The 22,785-nt window shown below is 39.2% G+C and overlaps 1 protein-coding gene across 6 annotated transcripts in view; it reads right to left on the bottom strand.

Moving 5' to 3' along the window:
• LOC144382630 (uncharacterized) overlaps positions 1 to 14,136 on the bottom strand; it is a 74,568-nt gene extending 60,432 nt beyond the window's left edge. For 5 of the 6 annotated variants that reach the window (XR_013449975.1, XR_013449974.1, XR_013449977.1 and 2 more), the window contains exons 1-2: positions 13,667 to 14,136; positions 13,372 to 13,451 (exon numbers count right to left, since the gene is read on the bottom strand). Coding sequence is in view for 2 of the 6 variants with exons in the window: in XM_078078418.1 (XP_077934544.1) it covers positions 13,372 to 13,451; positions 13,667 to 13,674 (88 nt within the window). In the remaining 4 variants the exon portion in view is untranslated. Of the gene's footprint in view, positions 1 to 13,371; positions 13,603 to 13,666 lie in introns of those variants that run through there. The other variant, XM_078078417.1, reaches the window with a different exon arrangement.
• Positions 14,137 to 22,785: the final 8,649 nt, after the last annotated feature.

Raw genomic sequence — 22,785 nt, 5'->3', positions numbered from 1 at the left:
AGTTCTCTTATTAGATGCTAGTCCACTGTTTTCCACAGCTCTTGAGTCCAGCCTCTGGGAAGTTGGTTCTTCTTTTCCATCATGGCATCAGTTAATCTGCCCTCCTTGCCCTGAGCAGCTTTCTCACTTGCTTTCTGCCTGTAGATAGTTGGGAACATGGAGACTGTTTTATGTATTAAACAATATGAACCACTTTTTCATCTAGGTGGGCAGCACTTTTATCAATACAACTCTATCAAAACTTTATGGGTTTTTTATGTATTTGATTCTGGTCAATTCCATGATGCCAAAAGCACATTCACAACTTCTTTTTAGATATGCCCCATTTCTAGGTTTAATTGATGGTACTTTAGGCACATCAAACTGATGTGGCACCATGTTGTTAAGCTTTCTAGCTCTCCTTCTTTTCAATGATGGAACCCTAGTTGCCAGATTTTAGGGGGAAGTAATAAAAATTCATAGGTAAATATCTACCAGCTGCTCCATAAATATTACTTAGCAGTCCATTCTTTTTTCATCTGGTTTTAAGTCCATCTCTTATTAATTTGGTTCATTGTTACCGGATATGCCCCAAGTAAAATATGAATGAGAGTCTAGTCACCCTAAGAGAATTTATAAAAATTAAAATTTTATATCTGCAGATCTGGGAACTAGACCACTACTATGGAAGTGTACCAAGATGCTACCTTTACCTGAGGAAAGCCCCAAACTACCCCTCCCATCCTTTAAAACACTAGTAGTAGTCAGCAAGATATTTATGGAGTAATTTCATAGATTTACATTTTTGTACCTTCTCTGGTTTTTCATCTGGAGAATAGCATCATTGGACTCCCTAACCCTAAAGTGTCAACTCTGAACAGAACAATGGCTGCTGCTTCCTGTGCAACTGAAAAGGGGATACTGATAAACTCCAGAAAGAAGGCACAAGAATCTCTCAATAGATGACCTCATCAGTGACTCTAGGCAAATCCCTTTCTGAGCTTTCATCTCCTTATCAATTCAGTGGACATAATGGTAGATGCCTTACAGAGTTGCTGTGAAGATTGAAGAAGGTCATGCTCTAACAGTGCCCAAAATAGGACAGTGGACTAGCTCAGTCAACAACAGTTCTGATCCCCTTATAACTCACCCTCCAGTCGTGCTAGCTTGGAAAGCTAAAGAACTATACTTCTTTAATTCCCTTTGCAGCAAAATTTCTCAGTGTGATCTGAGCTCCACTAATAGATGGTCTTGTCTGAGTCTTTGATACAGAAAGGAGTTACACAGAGAGAGAACCAGGATATAGGGCAGTCATGTTGCTGGCATGATGGTGGCAAATGGTGGTTCTGGATCTAGAACACAGTGGTGACCTTCCTGATTCAGCAGCTTCCTGTTCATGGCAGACGTGGTCTTGCCCTGAAGCCAGAAGCCATGACAACTACTTTTCTGATTCTGCAGTTCCTTGAAAGTGGGAGAGGGAGCAGTACCTCCTCAGCAGGCCAGCTCTTTGGTGTCATGTCAGTAGTCATTTCTGGAAGCTCAGTTCAAGTCTGTTTCTTCAGCTCTGCCCATGAGTCTCTACACTCTTTGGAACCACGAATAAACCCTTTTTTTTTTTTTGCCTAAACCACCTACAGTGGATTTGGTTTCTACATTTCAGAACCGTGGTGAATGTAGTACACATTAATATGTTAGTTATATCTGAAGATAAGTCTCACAGAAAGCAATTTTTTAGGGAATAAAGTTTGGCCTAATGGAAAAATCATCACATTGGGAGACATTGTGTATTCTAATCCAGATGCCCTATGAGTCATGGAACATCCGACAAATTATTTCACTTCTCTGAAATACAATTTACTCAGTAATAATATCAATATAACGGATTTTCCATTTATTTAAGATATATTTATTAACCATTTACTAAATGTCAACTCTTCCAGACACTTTATTTCTAGATACAAGATAGACTAGTGCCTGTTCTCACGGTGTTTAAACTCCAAAGAGAGGACAAAGACAATAAAAAATCTGGCATATTAAAATATATGATATGCCACATGGGCATAAGCACTTACAGAAGAAAAATAAGTCAGGAAAAAGGTTCGAATATGATGAAGAAGGGGAAGGTGGTCTTGTTTTACGTACTGTGATCACAGAAGGCTTCTTTGTGCGGAGACCTGAAGTGTGTGAGGGAGAGAGATACATGAATCCCTGAAGTGAGCGTGTTCTGGGCAGAGGGACAGTGTGCTTTGTACATTTAAGGACCAGCCCAAGAGGCCAGTGTGACGGGAGTGCAGAGGGAGACAGGATGAACGGTTGGCAATGAGGGAAGGGGGTAGCAGGGGACCAAACTGTGGTTCCCAGGCCACTAAAAAGCCTTCCTACTTTACTGGGATTGAAAATCAGATCTAATATGTACACCTCTTAGCCTGGCACACGAGAACTCCCTTTTCTTCCTCCTACAAAGTAAGTTAGTTTAATCTCTATACACAAGGCCTCTGGTGCTGGGTTGGGGTTTCTTGGTGGCCACACTAGGTCACAGGAATTGAAGGCTTTGTGCCCTGTGAGGCCCTCCCAGCTCTCAGAGGCTGCCTGTCGTTAGCCTCCATTAGGATGTGGCTTTTGGATTCTGCAGAATTTGAGTTCTCTAGAAGGTAGGGCTGGCCGAGCTGGTGGCTCAAGGGGAAGAGTGCTTTCTCCCTCTTCTTTGGGGGTGACCAGTGCTGAGGTTGTCCTTGTCCTTTCGCCATGAAGCCACCTATCACTACAGATCCCATTCCCTAGGCCTATTCCACAAGCCCCACCCTGCCCTTTGGTCCAGCCATGGTTCAGCCGCTGAAGCCCTGGCATAGAGGGTGTGTTATGGATGGGGCATTGGCTGTTAACCAGAACCCGGTGGCTAGCCACCCATCCCAGGGTCCGTAGCCTATTCCCTAATCCCCGACCATATAACTATGTGACCTCACTCATCAATTTATGCACTCGTTCGACAGAAAAAAAAAAGGGAGGGGCTGGGTGGCTCAGGTCATGATCCCAGGGTCCTGCGATCGAGCCCCACATCAGGCTCCTTGCTCAGCCGGGGAGCCTGCTTCTCCTTCTCTCTCTGCCTGCTGTTCTGTCTGCTTGTGCTCTCTCTCTGTCAAATAAATAAATAAAAAATCTTAAAAAAAAAAAACTAGTAGGGCTTCCCAGGGAGGCTGGCAGGTTTGGTTTTTTTTCTCTTCATCTGTATTTTTCTCCACTCCAGAGAACTATAAAAAAGTTACTCATCTCCGTAGACGCTCATAAATCCACTGTCTTTAGAACAGACCACTCTAAGAACTCAACGAATTAAGAGGTCATGTAAAGAGAAATCAAAGGAGAAGAAATAACCTTGCAGAAGATTAAAAGAAGTTGATGTCCCCTAGGCTCACAGCAAGTGGGCTGATGCTTCACAAGAGAATAGCTTTGACAAGTGTTTGCAGCACGAGAGAAGTGGTTTAGCAGCCTCTCCACCAAAGTCAGCAACTTCTCTGCACTGCACCGCTGACATAGAGCAGACCCAGCTGTTGCCTTGCGTTCCCTCTCCTGTTGGACCTTTCTGTGAAGCCATTCTTGGCCCATGCTGCTCCTTCAGTCTGGATCAACCCTCCCCCTTTTTACCTAGCAAAGTTTCTTTTATTTTATTTTTTAAATAATTAAGGTCTAACTTCAGTGCCTCCTTCTCTGTGAAGCCTTTTTTGGATTCCCCAGGGAGGGGTTGGTTAATTTTTCTTTCTGTTCTGATAGCATTTCCTTCATATTTTTATTGAAATCCTTCATAGTTTCTCCTCATGACACGTCCAAGTCTCATACTTGTGCATTTCCTCATCTTTTAGTCCAGTGCCTGATACAAATGTTTGTTGATGAATGGAAGGAAGGAAGGAAGGAAGGAAGGAAGGAAGGAAAGGAGGGAGGGAGAAAGACGGGGAGGGGAAGTTATTTATATCCTTTTTGCATGCCTTTTTTGAAAGAGGCAGAATATATGAAACTTTTAAGAAAAAACCTAAAATTCCTAGAAAACTGTAAATATAAGTGGGCATTTTGGTGATGATAAGAAGCAAGGATTCTCATTGAAGACTTAATAAAATTCTAGATAGGAATCAAATTTTCAATAAGGAGTAGTATTTACTTTAGGAAATCTTAACATTCTTCATTCACTCTGCCCGACCTTAGGCTATGATGGAAATTAAGAGCAGATCTGCATGTTTTCTTTGTGATAAGCAGTTTTTATTTATCCTTATTCAAATAAAACATTGATTTGAGGGAACTGATTTGTCTATTGACAAATTGAGTCCTGGTTTATCTCATAGTTTGATATTTTGGCAAATGTAATGGAAACAATTTCCACTGAAATATGTTTTTTTTCCAAGTTTTGTTTTTGTCGGCTCTGCTCTTTATTTCAACTAAACCGAACCAAGAGTCTGAAGGGAGCCAGAAGATTGCTAATATAATATCTCTCACATTTATGTAGACTTCTTTCTGAAAGACTAGTAGATCAGATAGTAATTATCCTACCATTTTTTTTTAAAGGAAACAGGTTCAGAAAGATTACTTTGTTTGTCTAACATGTAGTACAATCCTCTTCGAGAACAGTGCACTTAGGCCTTTGTGGAGCTTTACTTTGCATCTACATTTTCCACTGATTTGAAGTATTAGTTTTGTAGTAATACATCCTTCATTTTCAAACCTGTATTATTTTTAGCAACAGATTTTATTTATTCCTAAATATTATACAGGGTGTAAGCTGCCAAAAGGGGAACTCTGGTCATAGTCAGATTTTAAGAGAATAGGTTGTGTAAGACTGAAGGAAAGGTAGGCATGGTCAAAAGACCCAAATTTTTGAAAATGAAAATGACCCAAAAGAGAAGGAAAGTTCTAAGAAAAAGCTGAACACCAAAATGTGGAAGTTTAATAATAAGACACATGATAGTTTTTTAGGAAAGAATGACTAACTAAATTTTAAAATATTCCATACAGTTGCATTTGTAATGCAAATCCAGAATAATGACACAGCTTCAACCCTGTGTAATATCTAGATATCAATAAGATGCTTCTACAGAATGAACGGTTCCATTTTCTCTTGCCTCTGGCTTGCTCTCACTTGATGCCTCGTATGAACGTCAGCCAACCACTTTCCATAGCCTCATTCTCCACAAATTGTGAAAAGGAGAGGATAAAATTTCTCCCTTCAGGATACTTATAATTCCCACTACTGTAATTAATAAATGATGAGATTTTTGGGGAGAACCAACCTGTGATTTGAGCCAGGGGTTGTAAAGGCAGAGGAGAAATTGGCAGGGGGTGCCATTCAAAGAGAAGCAGCAGGATTAGTAATTTCTCACTTTGCCTTGAAAGCAATCTCACAGCAGAGAAAAATGCTACCCTGAAGCTAAGAGAGAAATAACTAGTTGGTGATTAAATTCATCAAAATTCTTAAATAATAAGATAAGCTGGAATGACTTGAAGCATTTACTATGTACCTACAGAAGTGCTAAGTGCTTTGGCAAGTATGATATCATTTAATTACTGGTGTTAATGAAGCTGTTATTATCTCTGCTTTGTAGAAGTTGAAACCGAGGCTCAGAAAGACGAAATACTTTGACTGATAATCATGTAATTTCCTATAGTAGTGAAGAAAAGTGAAGCAGAGTAAGTGAACAGAAAGTGACAAGGGGGATCTTTTAGATCAGGTATCTGAGAAAGGGATAGCTGATGGAAAACTTGAATTGGTCCGAGGATGTGAGCCAAGTGAGTATCTGGCAGGAAAAATCAAGTACACAAAAAAACAAAGCAAGGAATAGCAAGCACAAAAGCCTCGAGAAAAATTGTGAGCAGTTTGAGGAAGAGTGGGATGGTTAGTGAAGAACGAGTAAGAGAGGTGAGAAAGAGTTTGGAAAGTGGACATTAGGTCATGTAAGGTCATGATAATGACTTTGGATGTCATCCCAGGTATGATGGGAAGCCGCCAGAAGGCTCTGAGATGATTTATGTTTTACAGGATCACTTCAGGTGTAGTGTGGAGAATAGAATAAAATGAGTGAAGAAAGCAGGGGGAGAAGGGGAGCAGAGGAGCCACTAAGAGGCTATTTTAGGAGCTCACAAGAAGACTCCGATGGCCTGGACCCAAGAGGGTAAAGATGGAGGTGATGAAAGGCAACCAGATTCTGTATACATTTTTGAAGGCGACACAGTGGGATTGTAAAAGAAATGGATGCAAGATGTAGACAAACAAGGAGTAAAAGATGAGTCTAAGGTTTTGGTGTAAGTCAACGAGTAAGTAGTGATATTCATCAAAATGGGAACATGAGAGGAGATGCGAGTTTGAGAAAATATGTCTAACTCTGGTTTTGGTTTTATTTGTTTTAAGACAGCAATTTCATATATGGAAAGCAACATCTCCAATTGGTAGCAGAAAGTTGATTATTAAATAATTGTTTTGGGAACAAATGGAGAGCCATATGGCAAAAAATAAAGTCTATCTTGAACCTTATGCCGGGATAAAATCCAAATGAATCCAAGTTTTAATGGTAAAGAATGGGACTATAAAAATATGAGAAGAAATCACTGGACAATTAGATCATAATTTTAAGTTAGAAAGTCTTTCTAAATGTGACACACTTTTTTTAAAAATTCCCAACACTGCCAAAAATCTCTGCTTTGGCAGGTGCATTTAGCTTGGCTTCTTAGCCTCCATTCCATGCATGTGCAACATAGGAATCCACCACTGATACAGGGGAAATTGCATTCTGAACTTTAGGCTCATCTTTCTGAAGTTCTTTTCTCCCCTCAGTGATACTGGCCCCTCATGTACTGGCTGCCTCTAATTTTTATCCTCCAGCCCAGTGACACTGCTAAAATCTCTAGGCTACCACTCTCTTCTGAGAATATAAGTGCCATGCCAGGAACCAGAAAATTCTAAGGGGTAAGAGGTAGGAAGCAACGGATGAAGGTGGGCTTAACCTCAATACATTTTCCTTCACTCTAGAATTGTGTCCTTCAATTTCTGATTGTTCTGGGTTCTCTTTGATGATTTCACATATATTTTTATTTCTCCCACATTTTATAGTTGTTTTCAGAGGAAGGGTTAGTATGATACAAGTTACCCTGTCATGTATAAATGGCCCTTCTCCAAGTAATTAATTGATGATACAAGTAACAAATAAGTAAAGATTTGGTGATTTAAAAAGTACAATTTAAACATGTGAACACTTATAAGCTTAGAATATCAAAGCCAAAAACGGAGGAATATACATTCTTTTTAAGCCATCTTGGAAAATCTGCAAAAATTTATTATGTGCAAGGCTATAAAGTGAATCCCAACAAATTTCAATAAATTATTTTTATGAAGACTACATATAATTATAAAATATAGTTAATGGGTCTATATCTAAAGGAAGTGAAATCAGTATCTCAAAAAAGAGATTCTCTGCACTCTCATGTTCATTGAAACATTATCCACAATAGCCAAGACATTGAAGCAACCTAAATGTCCACTGACAGATAAAAGGATAAAGAAAATGTGGTATACACATACCATGGAATATTCAGCCTCAGAAAAAGAAGGAAATCCTGCCATTTGCAACAACATGGACGGATCTTGAGGGCATTAGGCTAAGTGAAATAAACCAGACATAGAAACACAAATATTGCATGACATTACTGATTTGAGGAATCCAAAATAGACTAATAGAATCAGACAGTAGAATGTGGCTGCCATAGCCTGGAGAGAGGAGGAAATGGGGAGTATTCGTCAAAGAGTACAAGGTTTCAGTTACGTAAGATAAATGTGTCCTAGAGATCTGGAGTACAGCATAGTGCGTACGGTTCACAATACCGTGTTGTACACTCTTAGTCGATACAGTTCTAAGGAAACAACAGAGAATGGGAACTTGCTCTTCCAGGTATCAATACTGGTTATCTTATTTCATCAAATCTAAGATGACATAGTTGGAAGGTGCGCCATGATTTATGTGCCAATGAGAAAGAAAAAGCACAGCCACTCTAAGCTATGAAACAATGTCTTAATGATAATCTGCATAATGCATTAATTAGTCATACCAGTCACTCATCACTTTTGAATTTCATCTATTCTGAAATTAGACCATTTTTCCTGCCTTCAGATGAATTGCTTTGTTTGTGATAAGAAAACGTTTGCATGTATCTCAATAAATAAATGAAAAATAGCATCACATACTTGTAGCTATCTTAATTTATTAGGTCCTACTAAACATTTGGTGTTATGTTTTTTTTAAATAAGAAATTATAGTCATTTCTCCAACCAAGAATATTTCTTCATTAACACCAACTTTATGCCAAGCTGCTCTATTTTCAGAATGTTATGCATACACAATGAATTTTCCTTTCATCGACAAATAATAGTGTATATTTTTTAAACAAAACATTTCAGGGGCAATTGTACAAATGTATTAGGAATAATTCTTATTAACTCAATATAAGTGACTACAATACAAATGTCTATGACCAAATTTGTATCAGCTCAGAAAAAGTAAATTACATCATAACCACCACTTGGCTAACAGTGATTATAAGTCATGGTCCATCATCATATAGATTAAAATAAAATAGATAAATGTGCATCTTAGAATTTATTAAATATAGTGTAAAGCTCTAGTAATTAAGATAGCATGAGATATATGGATCCATGTTGACATAGTGTACTTACTGTTAAAGATGATATACATCTAAGTACAAAAAAAGGTGCAAAATAGCAAGTTAGCATTTATATAAATGGGGAATGGGAAATATATGTATTTGTTTATAGATGTATAATCTGTGTCTGGAAGTATATTTTTAAAATGGCAGCACTTATTGCTCCTGAGAAAGGGGGACTGAGAGGCTGAAGGATAGAAGGGAAAGAAAATCTTTCACTTTGGAGCCATATACATCTTGCTTGATAGGTTCATAGTAACAAAATAAAATGTTTATGTCCCCAGAGAACTAAAGTTTGAAAGTATTTTTTAAAGTTTTCAGTGCTTATTGTATCACCTAAGTGGAGATAACAAGAACTCACTTGGTTGGATGTGTCTTGAAAAGATCAGTTTTATCTGGTGGGCGTTGTCTATCTATGGATTGTATTTAAAGCCACATGAATAGATACAATCCCAGAGGTAACAGAAGGAAGTCCAAGAACAGAGCCCTAGGGCACTCCTTAACTGGAAAGTCGGGAGGATCAAGGAAGGACACTAAGAAATCAGTTGGAAACAAAGATAGTAATGTGGACTAAAAACCAAGTAAACAAAGTGACCAATGGTTTCAAATGCTGCTGACTTTGAAGAGGACAATATCCAAGAGTTTACCATTAACTTTGCAATGTGGGAGTCAAGGGGTGATACTAGAAAGAATGATTTCAGTGGAGCTGTTAGGATGACTGGAGCAGGTTTGAAGGAGACTGGAAATCAGTTTGTGGAGAACGGAAACCCTTTCAGGTACCTGGAGGAGGATTTAGGTCAAAGGAGGACAGTTGTTTTAAGTTTTGGTTGTTTTGTTTTGAAAAAAGAGTTTTCTTTGACTGCCCGTCCATCTTATTTTTCCGTAAAGCTAACCAGGCAAAATTAAGAGAAGTAACACTCAGAACAATTTTATTAAAAATGTATTCATGAAAAATGATCATATGAAAAGATGCAGAAACCACAAATTAAAACAACATTGAATTACCACTATACACCTGTTAGAATGGCTTAAATTGAAAAGCCAATACCAAAATCAAAACCAAAGCCAAATAGCAACAATACCAAATTCTGGTAAGCATGTGGAAAACAAGAACTCACTTTTATTGCAAAGTGGAACAGCCATTCTGGAAAACTGTTTTTTATAAGTTAAATACACATTGACATATGACCCAACAATTCCATTACTGGGTATTTACAGAAATGAATTGGGAACTTAAATCCTGTACATGAATGTATATAGCAGTTTTATTCATAACTGCCCCAAAACTGAAAACAACCAAGATGACCTTCAAAAAGTGAATCGATAAATTAATGGTGGCGCATCTGTACAATGAAATACCACTCAGTAATAAAAAGGAATAAACAACTGATTCATGCCACAACAGAAATAAATCTTAAATTCATTTTGCAAAGTGAAAGAAGCAAGATCCAAAAGGCTACTTTTTGTTGATTTCATGAATTTGATGTTCAGGAAAAGGCAAAACTATAGCGATGGAAAACAGACCAGTGGTTGCCAGGGTTTGGGGGATGGTGACAGATTGGACTACAAAGGGCCTTCATCAGAGAATTTTCTGGGTGATGAAACTGCTCTGTATGGTGAAAGACATTTGCCAAATTCGTCAAAGTTCACGAGATAACACAACACAGAGTGAACTTCATTATATGCACATTTAAGAAAAAAATCACCTAGGATTTAAAAACAAAAACAAAACATAAAGAGGGACTTCCAATTTACATTATTCTGGAAGATCAGGTACCAGGCCTACTTTCCTGTCATAAGCAAATATAAAACTGGACAAAAATGTATGAAGCAACTATTTTCAGATATTGTATACAGACAGAGACCCTGTGATCCCAGGGAGAATGGAAATACACAATTTGAGCTCCACGTTTACCCCAGCTTTCTGCTTAAGGGTGTTTTCTAAACTGTCATTGAGTAAAGCAGAATCAAAGCAGAATAGTGATTTTGCTAAGTGGAAGAGAGAGAAAATAGTTCAGACGTCTGCAGAGCCTGAAATTTGCAGGTCAGAGTACTCCAGAGGTACTTGTACAAAGAAGGAGCTCAAGGAATCTGCAAGGAATCTTGTTGGATTGTTAGACTTGAAGTTGAGCATACACAAGAAGACACAGTGCAGGACTGACAGGACCAGTGGGGAGCTGTGATTTGCACAGCTACCGGGAAGCTCACACAGTGCTAGGGTTACTGGAGTTCTGAACGCCCAAACAATCCTAGCAGAACATGTGATATACACGGCTGAGACCCCAGAAGGGCCATGACCGAGGAATATGACTAATCTAGTTCAACAGGGATACTATTTGTCAAGCCTTAACAAAGCTTTAAACAAGCCTCAGCCGAAGAAAGTCTATCTGCCAGCAAATTAGCTGCCTGCCAGTAAAATCTCAACACTCTTAAAAAGAAGACAACATAATTCAGACTATCAAAAATGTAGTTAATCTCAGGAAACAAACAGGGTTGCTGGAGTGGGGGGGGGGTGGGAGGGATGGGGTGACTGGGTGATAGACACTGGGGAGGGTATGTGCTCTGGTAAGTGCTGTGAATTGTGCAAGACTGTTGAATCTCAGATCTGTACCTCTGAAACAAATAATGCAATATATGTTAAGGAAAAAAAAAAAGAAGAAGAAGAAGAAGATAGCCGGAGGGGAAGAATGAGGGGGGGGAAATCGGAGGGGTAGACGAACCATGAGAGACGATGGACTCTGAAAAACAAACTGAAGGTTCTAGAGGGGAGGGGGGAGGGGGGATGGGTTAGCCTGGTGATGGATATTGAGGAGGGCACGTTCTGCATGGAGCACTGGGTGTTATGCACAAACAATGAATCATGGAACACTACATCTAAAACTAATGATGTAATGTATGGGGATTAACATAACAATAAAAAATGTAGCATTCACAATGATAAGTAAGCATCATGGGGAAATAGCTATAAATTAATGATATATAGAAAAAAAGAGGCAATTTACATACAGGAGAACAAAGATAAGATTGACTGCTGGCATCTTATAAGAGGTAATTCAACCAAAAGACAAGGCAAGAAAACATTTCAATTTCAAGTTCTTTTTCCAGAGAAAATATCCATCAAAAGTAAAAGCAAAATAAAGACATTTTAAGACAAAAGCTGACAGACTTATTACTAGCAAATATCCATTAAAAGAAATGCAAATGTAAATTCTTCAGATAACTCATCTAAATAAAAGAATGAAGAGCACCAAAAATGATAAATATGTGAGCAAATATAAAAGTGAACGGAGGAAAAAAAATACCAACCCTAATTATAAGGAAGCTGGAGTGGATCTGATATAAAGTATATTTCAAGACACAAAAGTATCCCTGGAAAAAAAGAAGGACATTTCATAATAATAAATGTTCGACTCTTCAAGAAGACATAACAATCCTAAATGTATGTACACCTAATAATAAAGATTCAAATGTGTGAGCAAAAGATGACAGAACAAAAAGTAGATAAATAACATTTGAGGTTTTACCGTTCATCACTGATAATTAGAATAAGCTGACAAATCTGTTAAAGTATGGAAATTATGGACAACGTTATCAAGCAACCTAACCCACTTACCACTTGTGGAACAAAAAACCCAAAAGCCATTCTTTTCAAGCACACAGAGAATATTCACTGGATAAATCATGTGCTGGGCTAGAACAAAATTTTTAATAAATTTCAAATGATTGATAAGTATAAAGTATGTTTTCAACCACAAAGGAATTAATTTAGGAATCAGTAACAATAAGATATTTAGGAAATCTAAACATTTGGAAATTAAGCAATCAACCTTCAAATGAGACCTGGATCAAAGAGGAAAACATAAGGGAAATTAGAAAATACTTTGCTCTGAACATATGAGAATTTGGTGCCATGAAAGCAGTGCTTAGAAAGGAAGCTCTAGTCTAAAATACTTATTTAGGAAAAAAAGAAAGATATACTCAATGATCTACCTTTCCACCTTAAACAACTAGAAACAGAAAGACAAACGTAAAGGAGGAGGAAGGAAGGAACTGAAAGAAAAGTATAAATCAATGAAATAGAAAACAGACACTCAAGAAAATTAAAGAAACCAAAGGCTAACTTTTTGAAAAGATTTTTGGAAAATGATATACATCTCACTCTGCAAATCAAGAAAAAAATCAGGGAGGGGCGCCTGGGTGGCTCAGTTGGTTAAGCGACTGCCTTCGGCTCAGGTCATGATCCTGGAGTCCCTGGATCGAGTCCCGCATCGGGCTTCCTGCTCAGCAGGGAGTCTGCTTCGTCCTCTGACCCTCCCCCCTCTCAGGTGTTCTCTCTCTCTCATTCTCTCTCTCTCAAATAAATAAATAAAATCTTTAAAAAAAAAAAAAAAAAAAGAAAAAATCAGGGAAACATAATGATCAATATTAGAAATGAAAGAGAAAACATTATATAGCCGTAATACTGAACAAATATTAGAAAAAAATTTATGCCAATAAAATCAAGAGCTTAGATGAGGTGGGAAAAGCCCTTTTAAATCAAAACTTAATAAAAGTGATATAACAGAAAATAGAAAAGGTGAAGAGCACACTTTTTCACAGCTCTTCAGAGGTGCTGGGCTGCTTTGGGATGAAGCTGAACATCTGTTTCCCAGCCATTGGCTGCCAGAAACTCACTGAAGTGGATGATGTTTGCAAACTTCTTACCTTTCATGAGAAGAGTGTGGTCACAGAAGTTGCTGCTGATGCTCTGGGTGAAGAATGGGAGGGTTCTGTGGTGTGAACTCCTGGTGGGAAGGACAAACAAGGTTTCCCCATGAAGCAGGTGTCTCCACCCGTGGCCGGGTCCACCTGCTACTGAGTGAGGGGCGTTCCTGTCCCAGACCAAGGAGGACTGGAGAAAGAAAGCACACATCTGTGGATGCCAATCTGGGGGTTCTCAACTTGGTCCTTGTAAGAAAAGGGGGAGAAGGATATTCCTGGCCTCACTGATTCTACTTACCTCGTCATCTGGGGCCCAAAAGAGCTGGCAGAATCCACAGACCTTTCAGTCTCTCTAAGAAGATGCTGCCCACCAGTATGTTGTGAGCAAGCCCCTAAACAAGGAAGGTAAGAAACCTGGGACCAAAGCCGCCTGGATTCAGCGTCTTGTTACTTCGTGCACCCTGCCACACAAACGTGGGCGTATTGCTCTGAAGAAACAGCTTACTGAGAAAAATAAGGAAGAGGCTGCAGAATATGCTAAACTTTTGACCAAGAGAATGAAGGGCCAAAGAAAAATACCAGGAACAGATTGCCAAGAGACAGAGCCTGTCCTCTCTGATGGCTTCCAACTCTGAGTCTGAGTCCAGTCAAAAGGAGATGTTCAAGAGTAACAAATAAATAAGATCAGCCATCAAAACAACAACAAAAGAAGAAGGAAGGAAAGAAAGAAAAAGAAAAAAGAAAAAGGAAAGAAAAAGGCAAAGAAAAAAAAAGAAAAGGTAAATAGCCTTCTATCTGTCAAAAAAGACTTTGCCCCAGATGATTTTACTATTGAGTTCTATCAAACATTTGGGGAAGAAATAATACTAATCTCATGAAAACTCATTTAGATGATAGAGGACAATAGACCTTCCAACTGATTTATGATACCAGAATAACCCTAATCCCCAAACCAGACAGGATATTGTGAAAAAAAGAAAATTATAGAATATTCTCATGAGAATAGTTACAAAATCCTTAATAAAGTAGTAGCAATTCAGAAATAGTGACATGTATTTTTTTAAAGATTCATTTACTTATTTGAAAGAAAGAGAGAGCATGAGCATGTGGTGGGGGAGGGGCAGAGGGAGAGAGAGAATCCCAAGCATATTCCCCACTGAGCTCAGAGCCCCATGGGGCTCCATCTCACGACCCTGAGAGCATGACCTGAGCTGAAACCAAGAGTCTGATGCTCAACCGACTGAGCCACCCAGCCTTCCCCCAAAATAGTGATATATTAAATGGGTAATACGTAGGGACTAGGTAGAGCTTTTGCCAGAAATACAAGATTGGTTGAGGATTTCCAACTTAATGTAATTCATGATATTAACAGAATAAAGCAAAAATCTGACCATCACATTTAATACAAAAAAGAGCTGACAGAAGTAAAAACCCCTTTATAGCAAAAACTCTATAAATTAGGAAAGAAGGGAAATTCTTCATCTGATAAACTCCATCTATGAAAATCCTATAGTTAATATCACACTAAGCCTGGGTGTAACAAGGGAAGGATGACAGCTCTCTCTACTTCTATTCAAAACTTTTCTGTAGGTCCTAGCCAGTGGAATAAAACAAGGAAAGAGAAGAAATTTATAAACTTCAAAAAGGAAAATGTTAAATTATCTCTATTTGTGACAATGTCATTGTGCACTCATAAGGAGTCTATAAAGCAAAACAAAACCAAAACAAATATGCAAAGTCACAGGATGCGAGATGAGTATAAAAATTGTATTTCTAAGTACTAGAAATAAAACTATGGAAATTAAAAATTTTAAAAATACTTAGGAATAAATTAAACTAAAAGCCTACTAATTCTCAATATTAAAAATTACAAAATATTTCTGAGAAGGAGATTAAAGAAAATCAATATAAGGGAAATAAACGTTTTTCGTCAATTGGAAGCTTCACTATGATTAAGATGTCATTTTTCTCCAGTTGGATCTGGATCCAAAACAATCCCAACTACATTCACAACAGTTTTTATAAAATATAAATTGACATATTGATTCTAAAATTTTTTTGGATATTCAGAAGTCCTGGATTAATCAAACCAAATTCAAACAAAAAGAACAAGGTCAGAGGACTTATATTATATGCGTTCAAGAATTATTCTTAAACTACGGTAATCAAAGTAGAATGGAGGGGGGCGCCTGGGTGGCTCAGTCGTTAAGTATCTGCCTTGGGCTCAGGTCATGATCCCAGGGCCCTGGGATCGAGCCCCTCATCGGGCTCCCTGCTCGGCGGGAAGCCTGCTTCTCCCTCTCTCATTCCCCGTGCTTGTGTTCCCTCTCTCGCTGTCTGTCAAATAAATAAAAATCTTAAAAAAAAAAAAAGTAGAATGGATTATTAGCCTAGCAACGTATACAATTGGTAAAATTAGAATCCAGAAATATATACATGCATCTATGGTTAATAATTTTTGACAAAGACATCAAAGAAATTTAGTGGGGAAAAGAAAGAATTTTCAACAAATGTTGCTTGAAAAATTGGGTATCTTTATGGGTAACATAATGAACCTTGACTCCCTACTTTAAACTGTACCTGGACAATCTAAAATTATAAAATTTCTACTATTAAGAAAAAAGCATTTTGCTAATGAGCTTCTTTGGATTTTCAAGGCAATGTATACTATATTTGGGCATGTTATATAAATCCTTTCGTTGAGTAACCCCCAAACCTACCAGATTTGAATGGGGCCTAAAATAAGAGAAGGCTCCGTAATAGGTCTAGGCTACCATGAATTCCAGGAATGAAGGCTCAGAGTCATCCGCTCTGGCTAAGAACCACAACCAACTGCAGTGCTTGTTGAAGGCAGTGGAAATGTGGAGTGGGTAGTGGAAGAATGTAGTTACAAATGCCAGCTCTAACCATGTGGCTCTCTTAGCTATCTTGGGCTCCTCTTGGACCATATGACCCAACAGATTTGATGGTACTTGAAATGTCAGCCGTAGGTAGAGATAGTCTTGGGAGCCTTTGTCGGGCCCTTTAAGTTAACCACAGAGAAGACCCTTTGGGTTTTGATGCAATCATGCCATCCTCTGTAAATTACATTAGAGTTTGCTCCTAGGCCTTAGGAGACGCTGAATGCTTGGCCATGTGAACCAAGGTTTCCATCATGACCCGGGAGTTATCTGACCTATCAACCCATACAGTCAGACGTGCTTAGCAGCACTTTATCATCAGATGGAAGTGATACATGAGATGGGACTCCAGCAGACCGCGAAGGCACAAAAAACAACATAAGGAAGTAGCCCCTCTCAAGCTCCCGAATGCTCAAGGCCCCTCTCCTACTACATTGTCTTCTCTCTCTGCCCACATCTCTTATCTCTTGGGGCTCTACCCATGACCAGTGGACTGAGGAAGGAAAACCTTGAGCCTGGCTTACAGATGGTTCTGCATCATATAAAAGTTAATACCCCCAACTGAGCAGAGGAACCCCTGCAGCCCCATCTGGGACAACTGTGAAGGGCAGTGGTGAAAGGCAATTTGGCTAGTGAGCAGAATTCCAAGAAATGCAATTTTTAAATTTTCTCCCCCTCTCTCATGGTCTCATCATATAGCATAAGATGTGCTAATGGTTATTAACTTGTGTCTCCATATTTAAGTTATGGGATATTAAAGGGGATACATGAATCTGCTGGGATAGGAATGAATATCACTCAAAGACAGAAAGAATTTTGTATCCTCTTCTGCAGAAAGGGTAGCCATTTGGGGATGGTCCTGTAATTTTAGGCAGAAGCATGACTTTGTTACTGTCTTTGTATGGAGAGTAAATATGGTTTCAGGAAATGTGTATGGGTGCCAAGCTGACAAGGGGGTAAAATGTAGTGGTTTTGTGATGGATCACCTTGGTTCAGGTGACCTATGTTTCCCAGAATTCCCTTCCCTGTGTGCTTGTGGTTAGAGCAGGCTACGGGAGAGATGCTGTGTGAAGGGCCGAGGTGGAGCCCTAGCCCCTGTAGCTCGTCCACACTGTCATTTATCTGCCCGCTGCTTTCTTTGGCTGAAGCAACAGCTGGGCCCGCAATTGCTATGCCAAACCCTTGTGACAGGTGAAATAAAATGGAGTCACTTATGTCAAAGTGTTTTAACATGGAGCTGAGAGGGCATTAAGGAGGTGCGTGTCCTCACCAGATGGAACCATGAACTTCTGAAATGGGCCAAAAGGCAAATATTCCAAGGACGCTGTCTGAACATCTGCAAGTTGCTACGTAGCCGACTTTTGCTTAAGGAGAGCCCTAGCGATCAATGATGTTTAGCCAGGATTGGTTTTCTGCTACCAACATCAATCAAAATTCTTTGTAAACAACATATACAAGTGTTCCCCTTTGTCTTAAAAAAAAACAAAAAACAAAACAAAACAAAAAACCCCTGGCTTTTATTCCCTAGGGGGACACAGTTTGGGTTGCTACCTGAATCTGTGTTCCCCAAATTATAATTCTGAGATCCCAAATAAATGCTTTTATTTCAATTCTCCTTCTTTGCTCGGTGGACCCTGGATCCTCCTTCTGCTAAGTCAGATCCCGGCTTCTGCAGGACACCCACACCACCAGGATCAGAAGCACGGTTTTGGTCTCTCTCTGTGGATTTCTGCTCAAGCACGTGGGAGCAGCTTGATTTCACTCTCCTCCACCTTACACCCACATCTAATTCCCAGTACAACAACAACAAAATCCACACCTCTGTTCTGCACCATATATCTAATCTCATTATAATTAAAAACAAACAAACAAAAAACCTAACAGAATCTGCCATCTGAGGTGCTAATTCCAGGAAATGACTCATATAAACTTATTCCTGAATTACAGGAGCATTTTATCTTATTTATTTATTTTTAAAGATTTTATTTATTTATTTGAGAGAGAGAGAGCAGCAGAAGCAGAGGGAGAAGCAGACTCCCCACTAAGCAGGGAGCTTGATGTGGGACTCGATCCCAGGACCCCGGGTTCATGACCTGAGCCGAAGGCAGATGCTTAACCGACTGAGCCACCCAGGTGCCCTTACAGGAGCTTTTTAATTCTCTATAGGAATTTTTGTATAATAAGATTCACCATACCCAATGAAATTTCTTTGAATTTCAAGTGCAACTGAGGGAAAATTTTGCCATAAAATTAGTAAACAGTGATAAGAACCCTGGAGCCAGTTGTCTGGGAGTAGCAAGTTGCTGATTGTTACCTTTTCAAAGCACATAAAAAGTAGTAAAAATGTTTCTAAGCTTTCCTTTAGTTGTGACCTCTTACCTCCAACTGGGAGGCCCCACAAGTGTTTTGATCAGATGCCAGAGGTCTGTACCAGGGAAACCCTTTTTAGCCAGGGCTGTTTCCTGACAACCCAGAATTGAGAGCAGTGTGTGGCTGCTGAATGTTTGTGATTAATGGACACAAAATTCAATGTTCTAGAGGAAGGAGATCACAAATAATGAAATCCTGGAACTCAGCTTGATTTTTAGCTTTGGCATGACTAAGCATAATTCCACTCTGCATCTGGACACGTGGGAGGGTCAGGAAGGCATCTGAGGAGGTGCTGTTGTGGGGAGGGGTCATGAAAGTGTATGCGTCTTGGACTGGGAATTGTGACATGTACATCTCTTCCTTTCTGCTTGTGAGACCCTGTAAGATGCGGATCATTGTATCTGCTTTTCCTGCCTCACAAAGTTGCAACGAAGATCAAGTGAGCTTCACTTTTGTAACTCATTCATTCATTCATTTATTTCACAAATATTTTTTAAGAATATAATTGATCACAGGCGCTGTCCTGTCCTATTTCCTTGGGTTACACAACTAAATAAGACACGGGTTCATAGCCTAGATGTATACAACACACCTTGCAACACTGAGCAAGTAACTAAGCCTCTTTTCTCATTTTCCAAAGAGGAGTGGTAACAAGTACCTCGTGTTTATTTCTCGGGGTTATTGTGGACAGAAGGTATGTGGCAAAATATATAGCATCTAGTACAAATAAGTATTTTAGTATTTTTATGTTATTATTATTTTAGAGAGAAAGTACTAAGCAAAAGAATCTATCTTACTTTGGAGGGAGTATAGTTAGAACATCTCCATGAATAAATGACCCTCCAGCTAAGTCTTAAAGAAAGGCTCACTTGATAAGAATGAAGCAGGTTCTGGAGGTAAGGAGAGGGGGGAGCACTTGGCAGTGAGGAGGACGGGTGTGTTGGTCAGCAGTGCAGCTTCTGCTTGATGAGCTCTTTCAGGTAGAAGGTAAAGGTTAGTGTGGTTTGAGCACCTGATCAGACTCTCCCACTGTGCTGTGCCACACAGAGCTGGGGATCCTTCGAAGATTCCACATTCATGATCTCTAGCATGCCACTTACCACTTTCTTTTGGAACCCTGTTTATGCAATATGTCCCCCCAACTAGATCCCAAACCTTTTGGAGAACAGGGACTCGGTTTAATTCATGTTCACATTGCTACCCAGCATAGGCACGGAGAAAACACAGTGAATATAAGTATCTTGAACAGCTGTGATGAGTGCTATAATCAAGTTCAGAACAAAATGTTAATGTGCAGAGGAGCAGGGAGCCCCTGACTTCGCCGGAAGTGCAGCCAAACGCTTCATAAGCAATAATGTTCATCAGGATCAGGTCAGGATCTTGGTGTTTATCCTATTAGACCACCATTTTGTAAGAGAAAACGTCTTAGGCACTATGTGACTTGTTCCAGTGATCCTTTGGGATCTAGAAAATTCAGCTGTTTGTCCTTTGACGCTTAGGAATGAATGTTTCTACAGCTGCTGATTTATTAACATTACTAGGGTTATACAAAGCTGGTCTGTCTGGACTGAATTACAGCTTAGCTGGAGTACATATATTTTCTAAACCCCAAACCAGAACACGTGATATGACAAGCGTACTTTTGGGAAAGACAAGATAGGGTATTTGGAACGGCAACTGTCTTAGAAAATCTCTGTAACCTCTGGTTGCTATTAGCATAGCCTCTTACTTCCTTGTGCTTAAACAAGTATGAATTATTCAGGCACCCTTAGGTGATTGTCTGTGGTTGATAAGGGAGAATTGGGTTTGGGTAGGATTCAGTGGGATTCCACAGAGGTGTGGACTATCAGCGCGGACTGGATATGCTGGGGGAAAGGACATGGAAGGTGCATTCTGTGCATGGGATTACATACCTTTGAAGAAGTAAAAGAGAAAACCCAGGCTTTCTTTCGGGTAAAACAACCTGGATTGAAGTTAAAACCAGAAGAAAGAAAATTAGGGGAGGAAAGGAAAAGGAAAACACATAGTTCAGTATCCATAGCTACTTTATATCCTCACTTGGCCCCTTTCTAGCTACGTGACCTTGAGCTCATCACTGACTCTCTTTGAGTGTTAGTTCCTCATAAGAACAGAATGCACTAAAAATTCTTGTATCATAAAATCATGGGTTTATCCACCAAGAGTGGGAGCAAATTAAATTTGGAGGAAGAAGGAAGCTGTATTATACAAATTAGAAAGAAGTAGAAGAGTCAAAGGAGAGAGAAAAGGAGTAATTAAAAAAAAAAAAGACAGGAAGGAATAAATCCAAGAATAAATGATATAACCTAATCCCAAAATAGGATAGTGCAACACCAGAAGCAGAGTAGTAGCTATAAAGACTCTGAGGGAGAAGAAACTGGAAGTGAGAAGCTAATGTAATCACATGCGTGGGAATGATTTGAAAGTTTAAAGGAAACTTGCAGATGTGAGAAGTCACTGAACACTAAAGCAATGCAACCATAAGCAGAATGAGCCACTCTCAGGCTTTCAGAGTAGACACGAAAGTCTAACCTCAGATGTCAGTCAAGAATTCTAGGTTTGAGGAAAGGTACCAGATGGCCCAACTGGCTGTAATCTGAGATCAAACACATTTTAAACCAAGGAACAAGGCAGAGGCTTTGTAAATAAACCAGACCACCAACTAAAGGAAAATCTTCATGTATTCACTCCCACATCCTTCTCTTTTTCTTACCTACTTAGATAAACTGTGACTTTATTAGTATTAATGAAGAAAAAGATTTAAAAGGAAAGATCACATTTTTCTGCATATACATACACACTCATCCATGAATCTTCAATAAAGAGCACACAGACATTATTCACAGTCATTCACTCTTTTGCCAACCCTGAAAAGATGCTTCAGTGCTGAGTTAACAGCATACTGCAGTCTGGTATAAAAAAAGGAGCTCCAAAACCAGAGCCAGAAGACCCATAGTCTAGACTCAGCTCTGCTGATGTTAACTGTGTGACCTAGCAACGTCCTTTAGGTTTCATGGGGCTCAGACTTAACATATGTGAAGTGAACATTTTATTTTATTTTATTTTAAATTTTATTTATTTATTTGAGAGAGAGAGTGGCAGAGAGAGAGCGACAGAAGGGAGGGAGAAGTAAGTTCCCGGAGGAGCAAGGAGCCCATTGTGGGGCTCAATCCCAGGATCCCGAGATCATGACCTGAGCCAAAGGCAGACACTTAACTGACTGAGCCACTCAGACGCCCCTGAAGTGAACATTTTAATCCTACCTACTGTAACGCCTCATGGAGTTATGATGATCTATTAAGTGAAATAAGGTAAGAAAAATCTATACAAACACTAGTTATTATTAGATCATCGAGAAGACCATGGTACTGAAGAAACCAACATAGCTCAAGTAGATACCTGGTAGACCAGTTAATCAATCCTGATTCTGCCAGTTGGTTAAATTACATTCTAGACTCTCAGGACATAAGGACACCAAAGATTAAAAAATGGCCCCAGCTTTTCTCCATATCACAGTTGGGAATTGGCTGGGGGAAGGGGCAATGGGGGTAGAATTAAGCACATATTGCTGTCTCTCCTGGTCATACCTAAAGAAGTGCTTACTTTCTCTGATTAGGCTCCTGATGACTCACATCAGCAAGATATAACATGAGGCAAATTGACCCAAAAGAGGATCTGAGATTTTACTTTATAGGTTGCACAATCATTTCATACATACTATTTCATTCACTCCTCATCACATTTCTGTGATGGAAAATCTAGGTAGCCCCATTTTTGCAGATGAGCAACCAGAGTCTCAGGGAATTACTTACACTGCTTAAGATGGAATAGAGGAAGAACCTAGCCTACAGCTCAAATTTTATGACTCTAAGCCACATATACTGAGCCAACTAGAGAGAAATGATGATTATAACTAGAAAAGACATTTTTTCCCAGCTCTAAAGCCTAATATTATCTACACATGATTTTCTGAAGTCTGCACTTACAGTTCAAAGAGACATTGATTTAGTTTTTACCAAAATATCTTAAAACCCTGTTGCCTATTGAGGAGCTAAGATCTGAATAAATGCTTTCATTGGGATTTCAAATGACTTTATCTTCATGATGCAGATACTTTATAGACAGCTGA

This window comes from Halichoerus grypus, chromosome 7 (assembly GCF_964656455.1).
Source record: "Halichoerus grypus chromosome 7, mHalGry1.hap1.1, whole genome shotgun sequence".
Taxonomy (NCBI): domain Eukaryota; kingdom Metazoa; phylum Chordata; class Mammalia; order Carnivora; family Phocidae; genus Halichoerus; species Halichoerus grypus.
Note: the sequence above shows the minus strand (reverse complement) of the source record. Positions and strands in the feature narration are given on the sequence as shown.